The sequence below is a fragment of the Cydia amplana genome, chromosome 25 (assembly GCF_948474715.1).
Source record: "Cydia amplana chromosome 25, ilCydAmpl1.1, whole genome shotgun sequence".
Lineage (NCBI taxonomy): Eukaryota > Metazoa > Arthropoda > Insecta > Lepidoptera > Tortricidae > Cydia > Cydia amplana.
This window is the reverse complement of record NC_086093.1, coordinates 5459472-5479551: the sequence shown is the minus strand read 5'-3', so window position 1 is coordinate 5479551 and position 20080 is coordinate 5459472. Positions and strand designations below refer to the sequence as shown.

The 20080-nt window shown below is 37.8% G+C and overlaps 2 protein-coding genes across 2 annotated transcripts; one reads left to right on the top strand and one right to left on the bottom strand.

Annotated features, from left to right (window-relative positions):
• The first annotated feature begins 11583 nt into the window (after window positions 1-11583).
• Window positions 11584-14172, top strand: LOC134659413 (zinc finger protein 91-like). The gene is made up of 2 exons (XM_063515055.1): window positions 11584-13415; window positions 14065-14172. The coding sequence occupies exons 1-2, from the start codon at window positions 11748-11750 to the stop codon at window positions 14170-14172; spliced, it is 1776 nt and encodes a 591-aa protein (XP_063371125.1). The 5' UTR covers window positions 11584-11747.
• Window positions 14173-15055: 883 nt separating this feature from the next.
• On the bottom strand, window positions 15056-19863 carry LOC134659412 (zinc finger protein OZF-like). The gene is made up of 5 exons (XM_063515054.1): window positions 19682-19863; window positions 17836-17980; window positions 16614-16679; window positions 16168-16245; window positions 15056-16086 (listed from the first exon to the last, which is right to left on the bottom strand). Exons 1-5 carry the CDS (start codon window positions 19808-19810, stop codon window positions 15056-15058), a joined length of 1449 nt encoding a protein of 482 aa, XP_063371124.1. The 5' UTR covers window positions 19811-19863.
• Window positions 19864-20080: the final 217 nt, after the last annotated feature.

Below are 20080 nucleotides of genomic sequence, written 5' to 3'. Positions count from 1 at the left end.
TCTCCTAAATACGGAACCCTTCATGGGCGAGTCCCACTCGCACTTGGCCGCTTTTTATAGTATTCTAAAGTTGCTGAACATATACTATTTTAAAGAAAATTTATTAAGAGTTTTTTTTTCCTAAGCTATGATGTTAAAACCACCAGTTACTTTTGAGTGTTAGTTTCTGGATATTTGGGGCATTATCTATGAAAAGGGACCTTATTGTCGATGGCGCTTACGCCGCACAGCGTCGCGCGGCATTGTATTTATATCGGAGCATCGTTAATAATGGCGTAACTGCCATCGACAATAAGGTCCCTTTTCATAGATAAAGTCACATTTAAGGTTTTGATGTTGCAATATAGGTAATACTTGGCAATGATGACGAGTGTGGCATCTGTGACGTGTGTGTGGATCGTTTGCGAGATGCAAACAGCTTCAAGCTGCAAGTGCAGCGCTGCCAGGTCGAGCTTCAAGCAATGCTGGCGGCCGCACTCCAAGTGGAGGGTACGTGGATTCATATATAGATAGATACCAACGTATACTGTAGCAGAAGCAATAAATTAAACTCTTGGCTGTACTGATGACCAACATTTGTTCAGCGACTTTTAAAAATAACTTGTGTCGAGATTTTTAGTAAACTTCAATGTTTAAAATTTATTCTATGAGACAATGTATTGGAAATTAACTTGTATGAAAAAAAGGAAAGCTAAAAATGTAAAAATATATATATTTATTTTAAGAAATTAGCATTCTAAGAGAAAAATACAATTATCCCCACACTAGGCTCAGCCTGTAACATGAGAATAGAGTCTGTGCGGAAAGAGAAATATCGAAGTGTTGCAGCTCTTATTTCGACAGAATATATTATGCTCATACTCATATATTTTATTGCATTTCATGTGTACAGAGGATCTTAGGGCTAAGTACAGTTTCAACATGAACCGTGCGAGGGTATAGCAACATAACAGACTAACTTAAACTAAACTAAACATCTAGATCTCACTTAAAAAATATTGGATACAATAAAGGCTTCGTCACACAGGCGAGCGTTTTATATGTAAAAGCGGCGCGCCCCGCTCACGCCCCGCCCGGAAAACGCGCCTGTGTGACGAAGCCTTAATATGCTTTGCTAATTAGATATCGCTTTAATTGCGCTTTAAATCTATTTATGTTTGTTTCCACCTGTATTGACTTTGGAATTTTATTGACTGACATGGGAAATGGACCAGAGTGGATGATTTTCATGTTTGAGTTAGGGCGGGCTAATCTTGTATTGGGTCGTAAGTTAGATGGACGAGAGCTGAGAGACGAGAGATTATTAAAGCTACCTACTACATTTTAAATAAGAATTTTTAACTGAACTGAACTTTTAACGAACTATCCAACTAAGTACCTACAAAAACTTTAGCCAGTCAAAAAGGTCTCAGTAAGTTGTAAGTGTTTCGTCGTGTGTCGGTCTATCTTTCTATCGCAGCCAATTTGCTCCGAAATTACTGAACTATTTGAGTTGAAAGGGTGAAGCAGGATAGACTTTGCTAAATTAATATTTCAATAACATTTAGGAATCCGTCCGTCACATAGACTGGGAGAAAAAAAAACCTATTGTAGTATAAAACAAAGTCGCTTCCCGCTGTCGGTCCCTATGTATGATGCTTATATCTTTAAAACTACGCAACGGATTTTGATGCGGTTTTTTTAATAGATAGAGTGATTCAAGAGGAAGGTTTATGTATAATTTGTTAATCCTTGCGAAGCCGGGGCGGGTCGCTAGTTCACTTTAAAAGGCATTGTTTGGTTATAGTTTCGAACTAAAGCTCTGGGGGCAACTTTGCAAAGGCTATCCTGCTACACCCTTTGGTTCATTAATACCTATCTATACATCTTATAAAACAAAGTCCCCCGCCGCGTCTGTCTGTATGTAGGTATGATTGCCATAAACTCAAAAACTACTGAACGGATTTCCATGTGATTTTCACCTCTCAATAGAGTGATTCTTGAGGACGGTTTAGGTGTATAATTTGTTAAGGGCAACCCGTGCGAAGCCTGTGCGGGTCGCTAGTATGTATGTAATGTATACAGAGATGTGTGTGTTGTAGTATAAAGAGTTTATACATACATACATACATACATGTATATAAATTGGTGACACAAAAACAGATGTGTAAGAAATAAACGAATTTTAAATAAGATGGTCTATTCTATTTGGGGTGTTATAAAATAAACAATTTATATTAAGTGGTATCGTTTTTTTTCCTTCAGATGAAGTGGAGGAGCCTTTGAACTGGAAGGAAGAAGATAACAATGGGACTATCGAGGATTCAATGCCATGTATGTATCTTCGGATTTCAATATTTTGCATTATTTCAGGGTTCCATCCATACCACAAAAAGCAAAATGAAATCCTTATAGGACATTGACATATAGATATCTAGGGACTGGCTTTACGGGCAATAATAATGAGGCATGACAGGGGCCAGTACAGCGGTGTGAAATCGCTACAACGCGATTGGTTGATGAGTTCGCATCACGCGCGCGATTGGTTGACGAGTTCGCATTACGCGCGCTATTGGTCGCAACTAGTCGCGTTAGACTGCACGATTGGCTGGAATTTGTGGGTAGCACCGCTGAATTAGTACGATGTTTAGTGCCCCATTAGCCCGTCTTTAGATATTATACGTCAATGTTATAGGATCACTTGTGCGTCGGTCTGTCTTTCCATCACAGCTAAAGTAGAGTCCAGACGAGCTGGGCAAATCGACCGATTTGATCAGGAAAATAATTGGCGCCAATCTCATCTAGCGTCCACACGTACACAAATTTAATCACCAATTTGCATTCCATAGATACTAACTTCGAAAATTGGCATTTTTGTGTCTGCACCTGCTGATTTGATCAGGGAATTTAATTGGTGTTTGCGTCCGGACGGCCTCATTCGATCGGAGAATATCATCAGATTGGCGAAAAATTGTCTCGTCTGGACTCCACTTTAGACTGCACGATTGACTTGATTCGCGTGCGTGACAACGCTGTACTGGCCCGATTCTTGTTGCCCGTAAGGCCCGTCTGTTCAGAACGCATCCTATGTGACGTCACGGACGGCCGATTGCGTCCGAAATTTGAAGATCGGCAATGATCGGATCCGTATATAACGTCCGCCGCCAGCAGCCAACGGCAATCTTCCAAAATCTATTGAACGACAAACTGTACTTGTAGTTGTAATAAATTAATTTAATTTTACAAATAAATCTCTGTACATAAGTTAAAATAATAAGTCTTCATTGAAGATCCACTTAGGCATCCCTGCATCACCATAGAAAGGAGCCTAAGCCTCAACATTTGGTCCTTCGAACCGGATATGAACCAGTGACCATCGATGCTACATAATATGATTGGATGTTTAACGTCATCGCTGTAATATGTGTTATCAAGTCTAATATAGATATATGGCAATGATTTCATATGTTGTGTTTGCCTCAGACAAGGAGTCGTCAATCAAGTCGGAGTCAGATGGCGCTGCGAGTGATGATGACAATGTATCGCTTGCAACGACAGAGAGTGAGTTTTCTCCGTTATTACTGGCTTTCATTTAAATATCTTGCAAGGGTCTCTATTGTTTCCCAAATAGTTTTAAGCCATAATATATTGTTTGCCCGAATTTTCGTTAGTCATAATTCATTTGGTTCAGAAACGCGTCACTTTTCAGGATTGCCATAAAACAAACCTAACCTAACCTATCTATAGGATAACCTAACGAATATCCTGAAATGTTAATGGTTTCAGTTTTATGACTAATGATAATATGACAAACAATACATTATGACTTAAAACTTTATGGGAAACAACGGAACCCTGTCTTGCAATTTTTGTTCGTAATATGTTTGTTTGTTTACCATTCTACGTGAGAGGTATAGTTCTATTGCAATAGGAGAGTTAACGCGTTGTTTCAGACGCGGGACTGGGAACCGAGTCTGTGACGGTCACACAATTGGAGAATGATTTTATATCACGTGAGTAATAATTTTCATAATGATTTAGGGCGTTATTCATAAACGTCTGCTAAGTTAATCAGCTGATGATCGTCGTTTGTCCCTCTCTATGTCATAACGACAGATAGGGACGAACGACGATCATGAACTGATTAAGTTAGCAGCCGTTTATTAATAACGCCATATTGTGTAAGATATTTAGGATATGTACACTACTCGTACTCTGTTTTCTATGCTTATGTTTGTAGATAATACACATTTTTTGAAGTTTTGTGCATACATTAATTTATTCAGAAATGTAATATTTACGTACTTCATGAAAATATGGTAAAAACAGATTTCTTAAATTATTTTCGAACGAGCGAGCGAAGCGAAGTGAAGTTCTTACATTCAACTTGGAACACGCGGTTGGCTAGGGGCACCGGCATTTCGAAGTTTTTAAGCTGAACTATGAGAGGATAGTTTGATACACAATAACTTAAGTAAATTTGTTCTAATTTAAATGAAATTAGGCAAACGTGTAGAAGGGCATTATATTTTAGTGATTAAATTATGAGCAGGCTTGATCTAGGGATTATGGAGCTAGAAGAGTCTAGAAACCCAAAAAACTATTTGTGAGGGGTCTTGCTATTCTGGTCATCTTGTTTGCAAGAAAGTATGGTCGAGTTTGGTATCAAATGAAAGTGCTCGGCTTACACATTTATAATATTGTTTTTGCATTTGCCATTTTAAAATAAATATCTGGGTGACCGAGCTTCGCTCGGAAAAGATATAAAAACTCGAAAATGCGCGTTTTCCCAGAGATAAGACCTAGCTAGATCGATTTTTCGCCCCCGAAAACCCCGACCCCATTTCATCGAAATCGTGAGAGCCGTTTCCGAGATCCCCGAAATATATATATAAATAAATATATAAATAAACAAGAATTGCTCGTTTAAAGGTATTAGATTAGATTAGCGAGATGAACCACAGTATATTCCACGACTCTTCTCTTTCCGCACAGACTCTACAGATTATTGCAGCAAATCGCATGCGGTTTTCGATCCATTGCCAGTGCAATAAATTCTATCGATCTATCATTTTTCGAACCGCGAGTTCTCAGTTCGGGGCGAACTACTTAAGTTTATATTAAGTCTAACCAAAAGAGACTTGAAGTAAAGTAATAGTAGTAGTAGTAATCACTTTATTGTACAGAACACAGATTTACATAAATAAAGGTACAAAGGCGAACTTCTCCTTATAAGGGATCTCTTCCAGCTAACGTTGGAGTGGATGAGGGGGAGAATTTAAATTAGATAGACAAACTTACGGAATGCACAATAGTAATAGGAACCACCATTCTACGTGAGAGGTATAATAGTCCTATATGAGAGTTACCGTTTTGTTTCAGACGAAAGACTGGAAATAGAGTCTGCAGTGGTGACACAATTGGAGACTGATTTCATATCACGTAAGTTCATAATCATTATCATCATCATCTTCCTCGCGTTGTCCCGGCATTTTTCCACGACTCATGGGAGCCTGGGGTTCGCTTGGCAACTAATCTCAGTAATTGGCGTGGGCACTAGTTTTTACGAAAGCGACTGCCATCTGCCCTTCCGACCCAGAGGGTAAACTAGGCCCGTTTTGGGATAAGTCCGGTTTCCTCACGATGTTTTCCTTATTAAATTATACAACGGGACTTAATCGCGTATCTAAGTTTTAAGATTTACCTCCGACGTTTCGAGGACGGCGTTGTCCCCGTGGTCTCGGAGAAGACTGAAGTCCACGACCACGACCACGGGGACAACGCCGTCCTCGAAACGTCGGAGGTAAATCTTAAAACTTAGATACGCAATTAAGTCCCGTTGTATAATTTAATAATGTGTAAAAATCGTGAGTTTAAATCGATGTTTTCCTTCACCGAAATGGTAAATATCAAATTATATTTCGTACATAAGAGGCCTTATTCCTTAGAGCGTTCACCGATTTCACGAAATAACACTCGATAGATGGCGTTGGCGCTCGGTACGCGAGCGCCGGCAAAGTTAAGCGCGTTTCAACGCAGGCGAGAATAATATTGATACTTTTCAATTTAATTGCAAAGTAACATTATTTTTAGCGTTATATTGGCACTCTTTATTTTATTTTATAAGCATGGTAGTAGTCAATAGAGTGTATGTGTTGGGATAATATGTAACCAGAGGCGAGTAAATAATAACAATATTTACCTCTGGCATGGAATTATTGTGACAATCACTCTTCTTATGAATAAGGTGTATTCGGGTATTTCCGAATGAACGAATAGTGGCGGATAATTCCGAAAGCTGACTCTTACTACAACGGAATATGAGTGATTTTACAATGATTTTCGGAATTACCCGAATAAACCTTACTACTAATATTCGTCATTGTAGTAGTGTTGTATTTTCAAACTTCTTTAGCGGCGCTGTGCACTTTTTGAGGTGGGGAAAAAATGTTAAACTCGCGACAGATCACGTGACCGTAAGACGGACACGTGACCTGATCAAAAAACTGTTACAATGTTATTGAGTTTTTCTTTATTGATTTAAATGCCATCTAGTGAGTTTCCCTCTAACCGGTATTAATATAACTCGAGTACCAACAGTGATGTGCTTAGGGGTTTCAAGTAATGCGACGAAATAACGCTAGATGGCATTAACATCAATTATACACAGTGCTGCAGACATTTTGCACTAGTCATTGAGTTTTCACTTCTGCCGGCACTCCCGGAGTGCAACCCGTTGTTTTTTTTTACAAACCATGACAAACCATGAGTTTTGTTTACATTTTTGCTGCCCACAAATTGTCGTCTTTTTGTACTATTTCTGTTTTTAGGGGAAAGTCGGGGCCCGTCCATACTGCAAATAAACATGTTTCTTTATTTGTGATATGCAACTGGCCCTATCTGTTAAAACCAGTCATTGTTTTTATTTAAAACCATGATACCGTTGACTACATTCCACATTTTTTTTTGTTTGATGGCCTCGTCGGGGTCAATACCGAAATCCGATTATTTATATTATGCCATCTTCGCTCCACTCCATTAAGATACCCTGGACAGAGGGCCTACCGCGAACCACGTTCGACGTGTTACCTCCCTGTCACACTTACGTACGAATTTACAAGTGCGACAGAGAGGCAACACGTCGAACGTGGTTCGCGGTAGGCGCTCAGGCCTATGGAACTCTCCGCGCGAGCACGGATTTATACCTACGAATCTCTTCCCGTTCACGGTAGAAAATCAAGCTAGTTGGTCGCCGGCGCCCGAATATGCCAAAATGTATGCGAAATAAATGTCTTCTTCACGAACAAATAACACATGTTGTAGTGTGGAATTGTGGATGGATGCAGAAACAAAAAAAAAAACTAATAAAAAAATCCGTGTTTGCTCTACCGATTGATAGGAAAAGTAACTATTAGACGTTCTCAATATAAGTACTTATACCAATTTTTTTTACGATAGTCGCAAGCTACGTAGTACGCCGTTTTATAAACCGCGTAGTGTTTACGCGGTTTATAAAACGGCTGTTATTGTTTGTCTCTACAAACATATATTGTATAATATAATTTTTTTGGATGTTAAGCATATTTTTTTTTAGAAATGTAACATTCAAGTACCTACTAAATTAGACCATAACATCCTATTTATTGAACATTGTTGTTCCCAGGCCCACTGTGCAAGAACTCTTTGTCTTACTCGGCAGTCCTCAACCACTGGGAAATAGACCACAACTACGCGCGGCCGGGCCCTCCACCAGAACAAGGTACCTATTTTATACTAACCTTTGAATAAGTACAGTACACTAGTCAAATCAGTTTCTTTTTACGAACTGTCAAAACGATTTTGCTTCTATGGAATTTATATGAAACACTATACTTCGTTTTTTTAGCATTAGAAATAAGGTAAACAATCTTGATGTGTCTTTTAATTGAAAAACACATTTTAAAAATTAAGTTACGGTAAATATGTAACAATTATGAATCTAATACGATCTTTTATAGTCTTCTGCTTCCATAAGTAATAGTTATTGATTTTAAAAAAGTGTTTTTCAATTAAAAGACATATCAAAATCGCTTACCTTCTTTCAAGTTCTTTCTAATGCAAAAAAAGGAACTATAGCATGTGCCTCTTTATAGTTTTATACGAGTTTTAAAACTTAAATTGTGTCTAATAATAACTGCTGTCTATGTTTCTCTATTAATCTTCTGCTGCTTTATATCATGCATGGTGTAAAATAATTTATTTTAAATACAGTCAAATACCTATTACAGGCGTCATACCTTCAGGTTGATTCACGAAAGGATGATCGAAACTTTCATTGTTCGAGTACGAGTGGCACCCGCATCGGTCAATCATTCCTTCCATTCGTGTCAGCTATTGTGGATACTTATTGTTTATGCGTACGCTATCGATGTAACCTTCAGTGTAAGGCCTGAGTGGACGCTCGAGTTGGGCGTGCAGCGGGGCGGGGCGTGCGGCGTGCATGTTAAACAAATGCAAGCGTATAGGAGCGGCCTTAGTGCACGCTGCTCACATCACGCGTGAGCCCACAGCCACGCTGCACGCCCCGCCGAACGCTCCGCTTCGAGCGTCCACTCAGGCCACACTCACTCACACTTTCAAGTAAGGTGCTCATTAGCTCGCTTGCGCCCGTGGCCCTGGCGTGTGGTTTTTGTTTTTGACGTAAAACGTAAAGGTAACTAAAAACGTAAAAAAACAATACTGGAACTTGCGACATTCCGGAACAGTGCGATCGCTCTTAACCAACTGAGCTACCGAAGCTTACCAGAAGCACGCCAAACTTTCCATCCCCTTTTTTATACGCATTAGGGAGGTACATAGCGACACCTATCTATCGTCATGGGCGTCGCCAGGGAGGGGCAGTCGAGGGAGCCCCAAAGGGAGGAGCAGAGCCCCCCCCCCCCCCCTCTAAAGAATAAAATTGCTAAATTATTGAAAATTTAACTGCGGTGTGGAATGTATCTTAAAACATTTTGTTCTTATAAGAGAGCGATAAAGTTATTAAATTGTACAACGGGACTTAATCGCGTATGTCTTCTCCGAGACCACGGGGACAACGCCGTCCTCGAAACGTCGGAGGTGAATCTTAAAACTTACATACGCGATTAACCCTTAAATGCATAGTGTTGCCAAATGTCTACAAAGCATTCGACACTCGGAATAAAAAACAACAGGAACCGCCATTGACAGGCGTTCCCCTCTGCCAAAAGTCGGCGGCCGCCGGTCAAGGAGGTTATATAAAACTAGTTGCCATACGTCATACGCCATTCAGCAAACGTCAGTCTAAGCGGAATGTTAGGAGCAGAAAATGCCGAATTGTAGCATTTTCTCCTGTAAAAACCGATCGGAAACATCTAGCGTACTTAAAAAACACGTTTCTTTTCATATGTAAGTACTATTACATGTAAATATTATGAAATAGTGCACTAATTTAGCAAAAAACTAAAAAACATTGTCAATCTGAAAGTGATACCACTTCATGGTACTAGATCTAATTTAGGGTAAAATTTAAAACAGACTTTCTAAATATTCATTAGGTATACCTAACTTCTAATTTGCGTTGCTTATTGTTATATAATTTATATAACATTATTTTTTTATAACACCTTATTTTTATATCAACATAATCCATTCAATGAAATAAATAGTATAAATCATAAATAACGTGATATTACCGATATAGGGTCATTGTGCTAGTTTCCGTCCATGCTCTAGTCTCTAGTTTTCGTCCACATGACAGATTAGCAAATAACATATTTGATATTTAATTTGCTACTTGCCAAATACATTTTTTATGTAAATAGATATATTGTCTCGACATTAAGGATTGCATTAAGTCCAAATTTGTGCAGCAATGTAGATTTATATTCAATTTCGTCAAGTGGACGAAAACTAGAGCTGGACGAAAACTAATGCACCTACCCTACTACTGTTTGAAAATTCATTTTTCTCTTAGTTTCTATCGTATATTTTTTATTTGACATGTCCAATGTTTGTATTGCAATTTATTTATTTTAAGGTATTTACTGCCGTCATTTTCCATAAATAGGCACTTTTAATTTATTACTCTGGTATCACTCTACCATAGTTAGTGATGGGACACCATAAAAACCAATATCGATAAAATCTATATGAACATTATAAATATATTGTTATTTTGATTTATTTTTTTAGATTTCCAAAAGATGCAATAAATTTTAAACATAAGTAGTTTTCAGCTTATCAAGCCATCGAAAACCTAAAAATATTGCAATGTCAGTCACGTTTTAAATATCTAAGAACTGCATAAGTAAGTTTGTAATGCCATATAAATATATGCTATTTATTACAAGTTACTGTTGCAGTTCCTACAAATAGTAGGTAAAGTAAAGGTACACTACGATGTATGTACGATGTGAGTATGAATTAAGATGTGTTTAGTTATGATATGTGTATACATAGTATGGGTATGAGTACCCGAAAGAAGGACTGTCTACAAAAAGAGATGAGATCCCATCAAAAACATTACATGTAAAAAGGTGCAAGTCTCGCAACCTTGGAGGATATAATCAAACGGAGACGCCATGTCTGTAATTTTCTGTACAAAACAGTCTGCCGATTTTTGCGGGGGAGGGGAACGTCAAATGTATGCGTAACGTAAAAATAGCCATGTCAGATAAACGTCAGTCCATACATTGTGTATGACCGTTGGCCGCCTATTTTTGACAGAGGGGAAAGCCTGTTAATGGCTACTCCGTTTAGTTGTATCCTCCAAGCTCGCAACGCTTCTACTACAAAAAAGTTTTGACATGTAATGCTAATGTGAAACCAAGTCGGTTATTTTAATCAGTGCCAGGGGGTGTTAAAACCGTATCAATAAGATATCTTTAATAACTGTCCCGTTGTACAATTTAATAATGTGTAAAAATCGTGAAAGTTTAAATCAGTGGTAGCGATAAAGTTGGTAACACAGGTTTATTTTTCTTGTTTTAGACCCGTTGACTGACGCACCGCCCGCGACCGAAGAACCCGCGCCTACCTCAACTCTAAATAAACATAAACACAAAGTGCATGCCTGCGAAACATGTCCAAAGAAATTTGTAACCACAGGCGACTTACGCCGTCACGTGGCAAGGAAACACAAGAGTCCTAACTCTTGTTTGTATTGTCATAAAACATTTGAAGATAAAATTGATTTAAAACATCACAAACTGGCCTGCGACATGTGCGGGGGACAATTTAGCAAACAACCCACTCTTATAAACCACATCGAGAGACATATGGGAATTTTCACTTGTACAATTTGTCATGGAACATTGCCAGATAAGAAATCTTTAATATATCATAGGAAAAACCACAGAGTATACAACTGCGATATTTGTAATAAACAGTTCTTGTATAAAAACAATTTGATAAAACACATTAGAGTTCACATGGAAAGAAAGTTAGCAAATTGTGTAGAATTAAATAGCGATATGATAATTAGAACTGATAATGAAACCTACGCCTGCAAAGTTTGCAATAAGCAGTTACATAAATGCAGCATAACCCAGCACATTATAAAATGTCACAATAGTAAAATAAAAAAAAATAATCATAAAAATATTAAATCTTATAAATGTGAAATATGCTTAGCAAGTTTTTTACAGCGCTCAACATTACATAGCCATGTACTATCTCACGCGGCTGAACGGCCATACGTCTGCGATATTTGTAAAAAACAGTTTAAAACAAAATACTATCTAGCAGTACACATTAAATTACATAATAATATGGGGCATCGTACTTGCGAAATATGTAATAAAAAATTTACAAATTTGAGGAAGCACCTACAAATTCACTCCGGCAATAAATACATCTGCGATATTTGTAAAAAGGATTTCAAACGGAAACCTTATCTTGTAATTCACATGAAGATACACATGGAAACTTATAAGTGCGATATTTGTAATAAATCATTTACATCTCCGTACATTTTAGGGAATCACCTTAAAATTCACTCAGTCAAGCGAAACACATCACGTCACAAATATAGTCATTACATTTGCGATATTTGCAATATGCAGCTTTCTTCAAAAAATACCCTGACGCAACATATTAAAAAGCATATGGAACGGTCCTATTATTGCGAAATTTGTAGTAAGAAGTTTTCAACTCCTTTACATTTGATCGACCACATACACAAGGATGGGACTTACGTCTGTCATTCATGCAGGAACAATTTTACATTAAAAGACGATCTGATAAAGCAGATTACCGTACGTTCACAACATCATCCTTATTCTTGCGAGATTTGTAAAAAAAAGTTTCTAAAACCTCAACTTTTAAAAAGTCATATGTTAGTTCACACAAATGACAGACGCTACACCTGCCATTTATGCAAAACGCAATTCAAAAGTAAAAGCGGCCTGAAGACGCACGTCGTCAGTTTCCACCATGTAAAAGCATTCACTTGTCAACTTTGTAATGAATGCTTTTTAAGTAGCTCAGAATTGAAAAAGCACGTGATTACATCACATATTAGTGAAAAACTGTTCATTTGCGATATATGTAAAAGAAAGATGAAAACTAAAAGTCAATTGGAAGCCCATATTAAAAGACATATGAATCGCTCCAAAGCAATAGCGGAAGATGCAACCGCTAAGATAAGACGTAATAAAGGGCTTCCAACTCGAACAGTACGTAGGAATCTCAGCCAAAATAACACCACTGGCCAAGTGTACACCTGCTTAGTATGCGGAAAACATTTCAAACAAAATATCACATTGCAACGTCATATGATAATCCACGAAAATCCGCTTTCTTGTGAAATTTGTAATAAAAAGTTTGTGAGTCGACCGAAGTTTAACAGCCATATGATAAGTCACAGCAATGACAAGCCGCACTCGTGCTATATTTGCAAAGCGCGGTACAAATGGAAATCCTCCTTGAACCAGCACACAATTAGAGAACATCAAAAGGACTCAAGAGACAAACCTTATTTATGTGACATTTGTGCTAAACCGTTTGAAAATCTCGGAAATCTAAAAGGTCATAAGGTTACGCACACTGACAGCAAACCATTCGTTTGCGAAATATGTGCTAAACAGGTAAGAACTAAAAATAGTTTAAAGATGCATATGAGGATACATACCAATACGTATCCCTATTCATGCAAAATTTGTAATAAAAAATTTATCTTATCCACAAATTTGAGAAAACATGAAGAAGTACACAAAGGCGAGAAACCGAGACTGTTTTCCTGCGATATATGCCAAAAGGACTTTACAAGTAACCTTTACGTCAAAAAACACAAGATGACACACCTTGGAATTAGGCCTTATGCTTGCGAATATTGTAACCAAGCGTTCACGAGAGCCCATCATTTGACGCGACATAAGAAACGAATGCACAAAAGCGCAGTTGTCGCTATTGACAATAAACAGCAAATCTATGACGTTGTACGTATTTCAGTGTGAATTGATAATATGTATAATGCGATATTTGACTTGTAAATTGTGGCCGATTGCATAAACCACAAATCACTGCACTGAGACCCTGCCTCAGCTGTGAGCGGAGCGACAATATAAATAAAGGGACATATTTAACAAGGAGTGCCAAATATATAGAAACTTCTTTACAGACGAATAACTATTGTATAGTTGTTTGCATATGAAGGGGCGTTTATGTATCGGTCTGCTATAGTAGTGAACGAATAAACTTAACCGTTTAGTATAATAAAAAAGTATAATAAATGAGTACATCAACTGTTTGTTTTGATAACGTCCCGTCAGCCAGGCAGGAACCAACAAAAAAGTTTTAATACAATTTCAATCTTGTAAAATCACCCGACTGCGACCTAGGTAAGTGGGTACGGTCCAAGGCCTGATAGATCGATTGAAACGCGGTTCGCCGTACTTCCGTTAAAGACGCTGCTATGAGTGCGAGAAAGAGATGCTAACCGAAATAAGGTCGCGTTCCTGTACGACTGTCTTTAGCACTATTTAGCTTGGTCGAGCTCTATGGTCTTATATATTTTAATGGCATTTAAAACTATTTAAAGAAGCCGGTTTTTCCTATTTAGATACGGTTTAACTCACGTATTTTTAGTCATTCGATGTTTCGGAGAGCATAGGTCTCCATTTTCAAAGCACTGAGAGTGCATGCGCAGCGGTCTCGGTGCCCGAGCGCCGCGTGCTGGCGCTCGCCATGAAATAACAGGAACACTACGCGCGAGTGACTAAAAATACGTCAGTTAACGTTTCGTTGCGTGTTCCATTTTCGAAAACCTTTGGCTGAGGCGGCGAACAATTATTTCATGACACGACAGGCGTGCCTTACGCCATAGAATACGATGGCACGCCTATCGTGTCATACGCCACACGTTAAAAACATTGATGATACGCCTGTCGTGCCATCCGCACCGAATCGGTTAAACCCCGGGTTTAAAACCCGTAGGTAAACTTAGCTTAATGTTAGCTTAGCATACATTTAAAATGTCAACAGGAGAGCCGTGAACCTAATTGCAGTTTATGGAGATGACTTTTTGATATATTCATCAAAGAAATTACCAGGCAATAGGAGCAACTAAACGGTTAGAAATAGAAATAATGTATTTGGTGTTGAATGCAAGCTTTACCCATAATAAATACAAATATCTTATTCTAATACAAGACACCAAAATGGATGCCACTCAGCGTAATGCCGATGACTATCATTCTATGCCATGGCGCAGGTTTTCAGGGCCACCAATTAAAATAAAAACATATTAAAAAACTAATACAACTCGTGGGAGTTTATTTTAACTATAATTGTCAAATAACAGTAGACATATCTTTAATTATTAATTTAATATATCTTCGTATCCAAAACATGTTAGATTACGCCTGATTATAGGCACACGACAAAGCCTGGCTTGTATTTCACAGAACTGGAAAGCGTAAGTGGGAAGATAAATAAAAAGAGTAGGTACATATAATCAAATAAATCACATAATTTATTCACCATAAATATAAGTGTGTAAGCCTGGTAAGATGGCAAATAATCGAATGTGAAAGTGTTTACAACTTAAATGATGTATTTTTGCCTTTTGTCTTTAGGTTCAACGTTTAACTTGATTATTCTTCATGTGAGTTCGCCTGTGCTGCCTTAAACCTTCTGAAGTCGAATACGATTTGGTACAAAGTTGGCACGCATATATTTTTCCTTCCACATGTATTTGCAAATGCTTCTTTAAGTTATTCCTTTGTGAAAATTGTTTCCCGCATACTTCGCAGCAGTGTGGTCTCTCGCCGGTGTGTGTTAGTATGTGAGCATTCAGGCCTTGCTTGTGACTAAATTGTTTGTTACACATTTCGCAGGTGTATGCTTTCTCACCGGTGTGAACTATTTTATGCCGTCGCAGACCATACTTAGTCGCAAGTGTCAAACCGCAAATGTCGCAAGCATAAATAGTCCACTTGTAATGTGTATTATTCATATGCCTAATTAATTCACCTCTATAGCAGAACACTCTTTGGCATTCATCGCAGGTATAGTAGGTCGGACTAATGTGATTCTTTCTAATATGTGTCCTTAAACTTAAATGATCCTTAAACTTTACTGGACATAAGTTGCAACGAAAATGTTTCAAACCCGTGTGTAACGCCATATGCGAAATGAGGTTTTGTTTTTGAGTATATCTCGCCTTGCATATATCGCACGCGAAGGGTTTTTCACCATTATGTGTGCGTTTATGTTTGTTCAAGCTAGACTTGTCTGAAAAGTTTTTCTTACATTTTCCACACCAAAAAGGTTTGTCCCCAGGGTGAAATTTCTTATGCAGGTCTAAATGTGATTTTATTTTAAATTTTTTGTTGCATATTTCACAAAGAAAGTCTTCTCTAGTGTGAGTTTTTTTGTGAATATTTAACCCCACTTCCCTCCTAAACTGTCTTCCGCAGGTATCGCATTTGTATGGTGCGTTTTTGTTTCTCGCGCTTGTCCGGGTCTTGCGTTCCTTTTTTAGCTTCATGCCATGACCAAGCACCTCAGTGATGCAACTCTTTGGGGACGTCACATGACTCTGTTCATTTGTAGGAATTTCAGAGGCCGGTTCTTGTTTGCAAACATCTAATGTCTGGTTTTCGAGGTCTGAAACAAAAGACTTTGATTTAATGGTGAATTATTAATATATAAATTATTATCGCCTAATAGCCTTTCGTTCACACGTACCTGTCATAAATAGCTTGAACTCCTCAATCTCCTCAGTCGGTAAGGGATCAACCTCCGTCTTGACTTCTATAGCAACGTCTGAAAACAATTCAATCTATCAATGAAAACATTTTCCATATTTGTTTCTCAATACTCGCTTATAACTTTTTTGTACCTAAATGAGATTTTTTCTAAGTACCTACCTATGGAGTGAGCACTCTAACGCAGCGTACTACGTAGGCGAACAACACGCGAACGCGAAGCGAAGCGTAAGGTTACTTATCTATTTTTCTATGATTGTAGCAAATAAATAAAATAGTAATATAATAACCTAGTTATCGTCCGATAACTCGGATACCTTCTACTAAAAAAGCACAGCGCAATTTCCCTTATTAATCGCTTGAGATAAAGGCAGACCCTTAATAACTTACAGCCTCAAAAAAAGTAGCGAAATACGTATTACGTACGTACAAGCTCCTCTTGAATAGCGTTAAAATCATCTGACATTTCCGCCTTCGGTGAATCTTCTTCTACTGGAACAAATGTATTTTAATGTATTTATTTCTAAAAAAATACTTATGTCTAGGTATACAAAAGTTTTGCCAAACTGTAGACAGGTAGTTGGCGAATAGTGCGCTCTCAATTATTATTAGAAGTAAGTACTTTATGCGTTATACCATAGAGAAATATAGTAAGACAAGAGTGCTCACTTCACACATCAGTTTTGATACCAAAAAGACTATTAATATCAGTGTCTACATCTAGCATCGAGTAGCGGAACTCAGTACTGCTACTTGACAATAGATGTAGCAGTACTGATAGTTCCGCTATATACTCGATGCTAGATGTAGACACTGAAATTAATAGTCTTTTTGGTATCAAAACTGATGTATGGAGTGAGCAATCTATGTATTTTTTCTCTATGGTTATACCTACGTACAGAACTAACTGTTATGTAATACTATACTATTCTTAGGTTAAGTTAAATCTCAGCTTAGGGTAAGGTTAAGTTATAATGTGCTACTCATTGCAAGGTATGGTAGCTTTGCTTTTCTCAATTTAGAAAAGGCTACGGCTACGGGAAGGCCATTCGTGGGGGAGTATGTGGGACTCGCCCCTCCTTCCCCTCTTGCTAGGAGAGTGGAGGGGGGGGGGGGGTACCCATTAAACCCACTTCGGCGTTTCAAGCTTGCCGTTCGCGAGGGCGTACTGGGATCGAGGACATTCCACCACAGGAGGCCGTCTGAAGAAATTCAAACGTGTAGGTAGTCCCCAACCCTGATTTATTATTGTAATACATATAAGAAACCTGTGACGATTGCCAGCATTTTATATGAGCTGTTTTTGGTATTCCTCCTCCGTAATTACATTCAGACAGCTCTATGACTCAACTCCACCGTCTCCAAAGATTGCATTTTATCTATTTACTTATAGATATTTTCAACTACTAGGTATTTTCTGTAAGATCTTTGGCCCGGTGGTGGTTCATAGATTCATGGGAATCATGGGGAACATATACTTAATTGAGAAGATAATCAAATGTTTACGATTAATTCGCTACTCGCGAGAGACGCCAGTGTTAAAAGGGTTTTTTGTACCCGTGTATCTCATATCGCGATGACGGTTTTATACAAAACAAGGTTCTGTGTGTGATAATGATAAAAGCTATCTTATGCGTATGTACAATACCTTTAACATGGCATTTTCGCCTTAGACATGACCGCATCTCGTCTTGGCTACGCTGCACTTGCAGCTTGAAGTCGCTCGCGTCCCGCAGCCGCCCCACGCACACCTCGCAGATACCACACTCGTCATCATTTGGCAGGTAAGTTAACTGAAAGTAAATAATCATAGCGTAAAAACTACTAATAATAGCATAATAAAGTCTTTAAGTGTTAGTGGCCTAGCAGACATGTGTATTCCTTTAAACCAGAAGTTTATTAGGTTTTTCGGATGCATAGACTAGGAATCCTCCGTCTAGAGGATTTAGAGCAATTATTTCATGAAACCGATGCTGCTAAAATACTGGGGTGCGGGGGACGAGGTGAGCGACTCCGAAGCCGAAGCGAAAGCGAATCACGGCACGGGATTCTGACACTTTGACTCGGAGATGGAGTAAAACTACCGTATATTTGTGGCAGAGGGGGTAGCGTTACTATGCTCAGTCTAGAGGATGTCTTGTCTGTGTTCGGATGTAAATTGGTTGGACATTCAAAAATATGAGGACAAGCAAAGATACATTGGCATTGATTGAGTTTACAATAAATTCAATAGTAGAATTTCGATGTGGTTTTGCTTTTATTGTGCGGAGCTTTTATAATAGAATAGAATAGAAGAAATGTATTCAGAAAACGCTTAAATTTAGGTATTACATGAGACAACAGAAGTAATTTATTATTAAGCATCACTCAAAAGGTCTCCACTCAGCGTAATGTCAAGATACCATCTAAGGAATCATAATCCTTTATTGCAGCCATGGTATTACAAGATTTTCTTATTTTAGTCAATACATACATGGACCCTACTAGGGTGTGGAAACATTTTAAAGCTATAATTAATCTATAGACCACCAAATACTCAAAATATGCACATACAATGTGAGACCACTGTCATCTCCGGAAAGATTGCTGGATCTAAGACAAGCCCTTGTAAAATTGAGTATGATATAATTGGAGAAAAAGTGAGGAGGCTTTCACCCAGCAGATGGAATCTGCAGTCAACCCCAAAACAAAGTTAAAAAAATAAAATATCAATACTGACTGTAGAACATATGAAGCTTAAATAAATAAAGAAATAAATTAATTAATCTATAACTAATTTGTACACAAACATAAGATAAAGATGGAATATGACATAATATTTCGAACAATACACATAAAAATTATAACAATTAAGCCCCGTCTTAAACTAGTACTTGAGCTAAGTGTCCATGAACTCATGTAGAGTATAGATTTTAGTTTATTTATGAAGGTTGGGTTGGTGATGTTCTTTATATTCTGAGGTATTTGGTTATATATTTTAATTGACATTAAGTAGGGGCCTTTGACATTTCCAGATTGGCGGGGATTGCATGGACTAGTTTGTTACGATGGCGTAGATTATGGATTGGCAGGTTGGGTCCCGACCTGGGGTTTTCGGGATTGTCAAATAAATTTTGATGTATTCGCATAAATTTGCAGGTCTCCAGTATGTATATTGTCCAGTGAGTATATTTAATTTGGAGAAGTATGGTCTGCAACTTACGTCGTTTCTTATGGTACAAATAACTTTTATACATATCTTTTGCAGGAGAAATATAAGATCTGGGGTGATCCCAACTACTATTCTACGAACGATCATCCACAATCTTCATCACCTATATATTACCTTCATTGAGCTATATATTACTAATGCTTCATCACAGATATGTATGGAATTGTATGAAAACAAAATAACTTGATTTCGTTCATTTCAATGACGTGTACATGTTAGGACAAATAAAATTTAATATCAACGTTTAAATATCTTAAATAAGTTATTAAATAAGTCAATTTACATGTATCTCGAAACATTCCTTGAGCATATTCGAATATATTTCAGTTTTGCCCAAACGTGTATAAGGTTTCTTCAAGTTTTTTTCAGGAGGCCGCAGCAGGCAACAACGACAAAAATTGCTCATGGCCATTTAACAACAAATGATAATTTTATTGAATTATGATGTGAAATAGGGAAATTCTTTACGGTAAAATAGTTGACAATCAACCACAGACTGCCCGACAGTGTGACAGTTGACAATGACGTGACCAGGGGGGGGATACTTACTGTACTCTTTGGACGTGACACTGAGAAATAGGGTTGTTTTTGTAGGGAGAATTATAGCAAAGACCATTGAATGCCAAGTATAATTTTCCTTTATCAGCTATAATTAATTTAGATTTTCAGTATGGTTAAATAT

Coding starts and splice junctions, on each gene's coding strand:
- LOC134659413 (XM_063515055.1), top strand. CDS start 11,748: ATGGGGCATCGTACTTGCGAAATATGTAATAAAAAATTTACAAATTTG. Junction 13,416..14,064: donor AACAGCAAATCTATGACGTT/GTACGTATTTCA, acceptor ACGTATTTTTAG/TCATTCGATGTTTCGGAGAG.
- LOC134659412 (XM_063515054.1), bottom strand. CDS start 19,810: ATGGCCATGAGCAATTTTTGTCGTTGTTGCCTGCTGCGGCCTCCTGAA. Junction 17,981..19,681: donor AGGAATGTTTCGAGATACAT/GTAAATTGACTT, acceptor ATTTACTTTCAG/TTAACTTACCTGCCAAATGA. Junction 16,087..16,167: donor GTTCAAGCTATTTATGACAG/GTACGTGTGAAC, acceptor CTTTTGTTTCAG/ACCTCGAAAACCAGACATTA.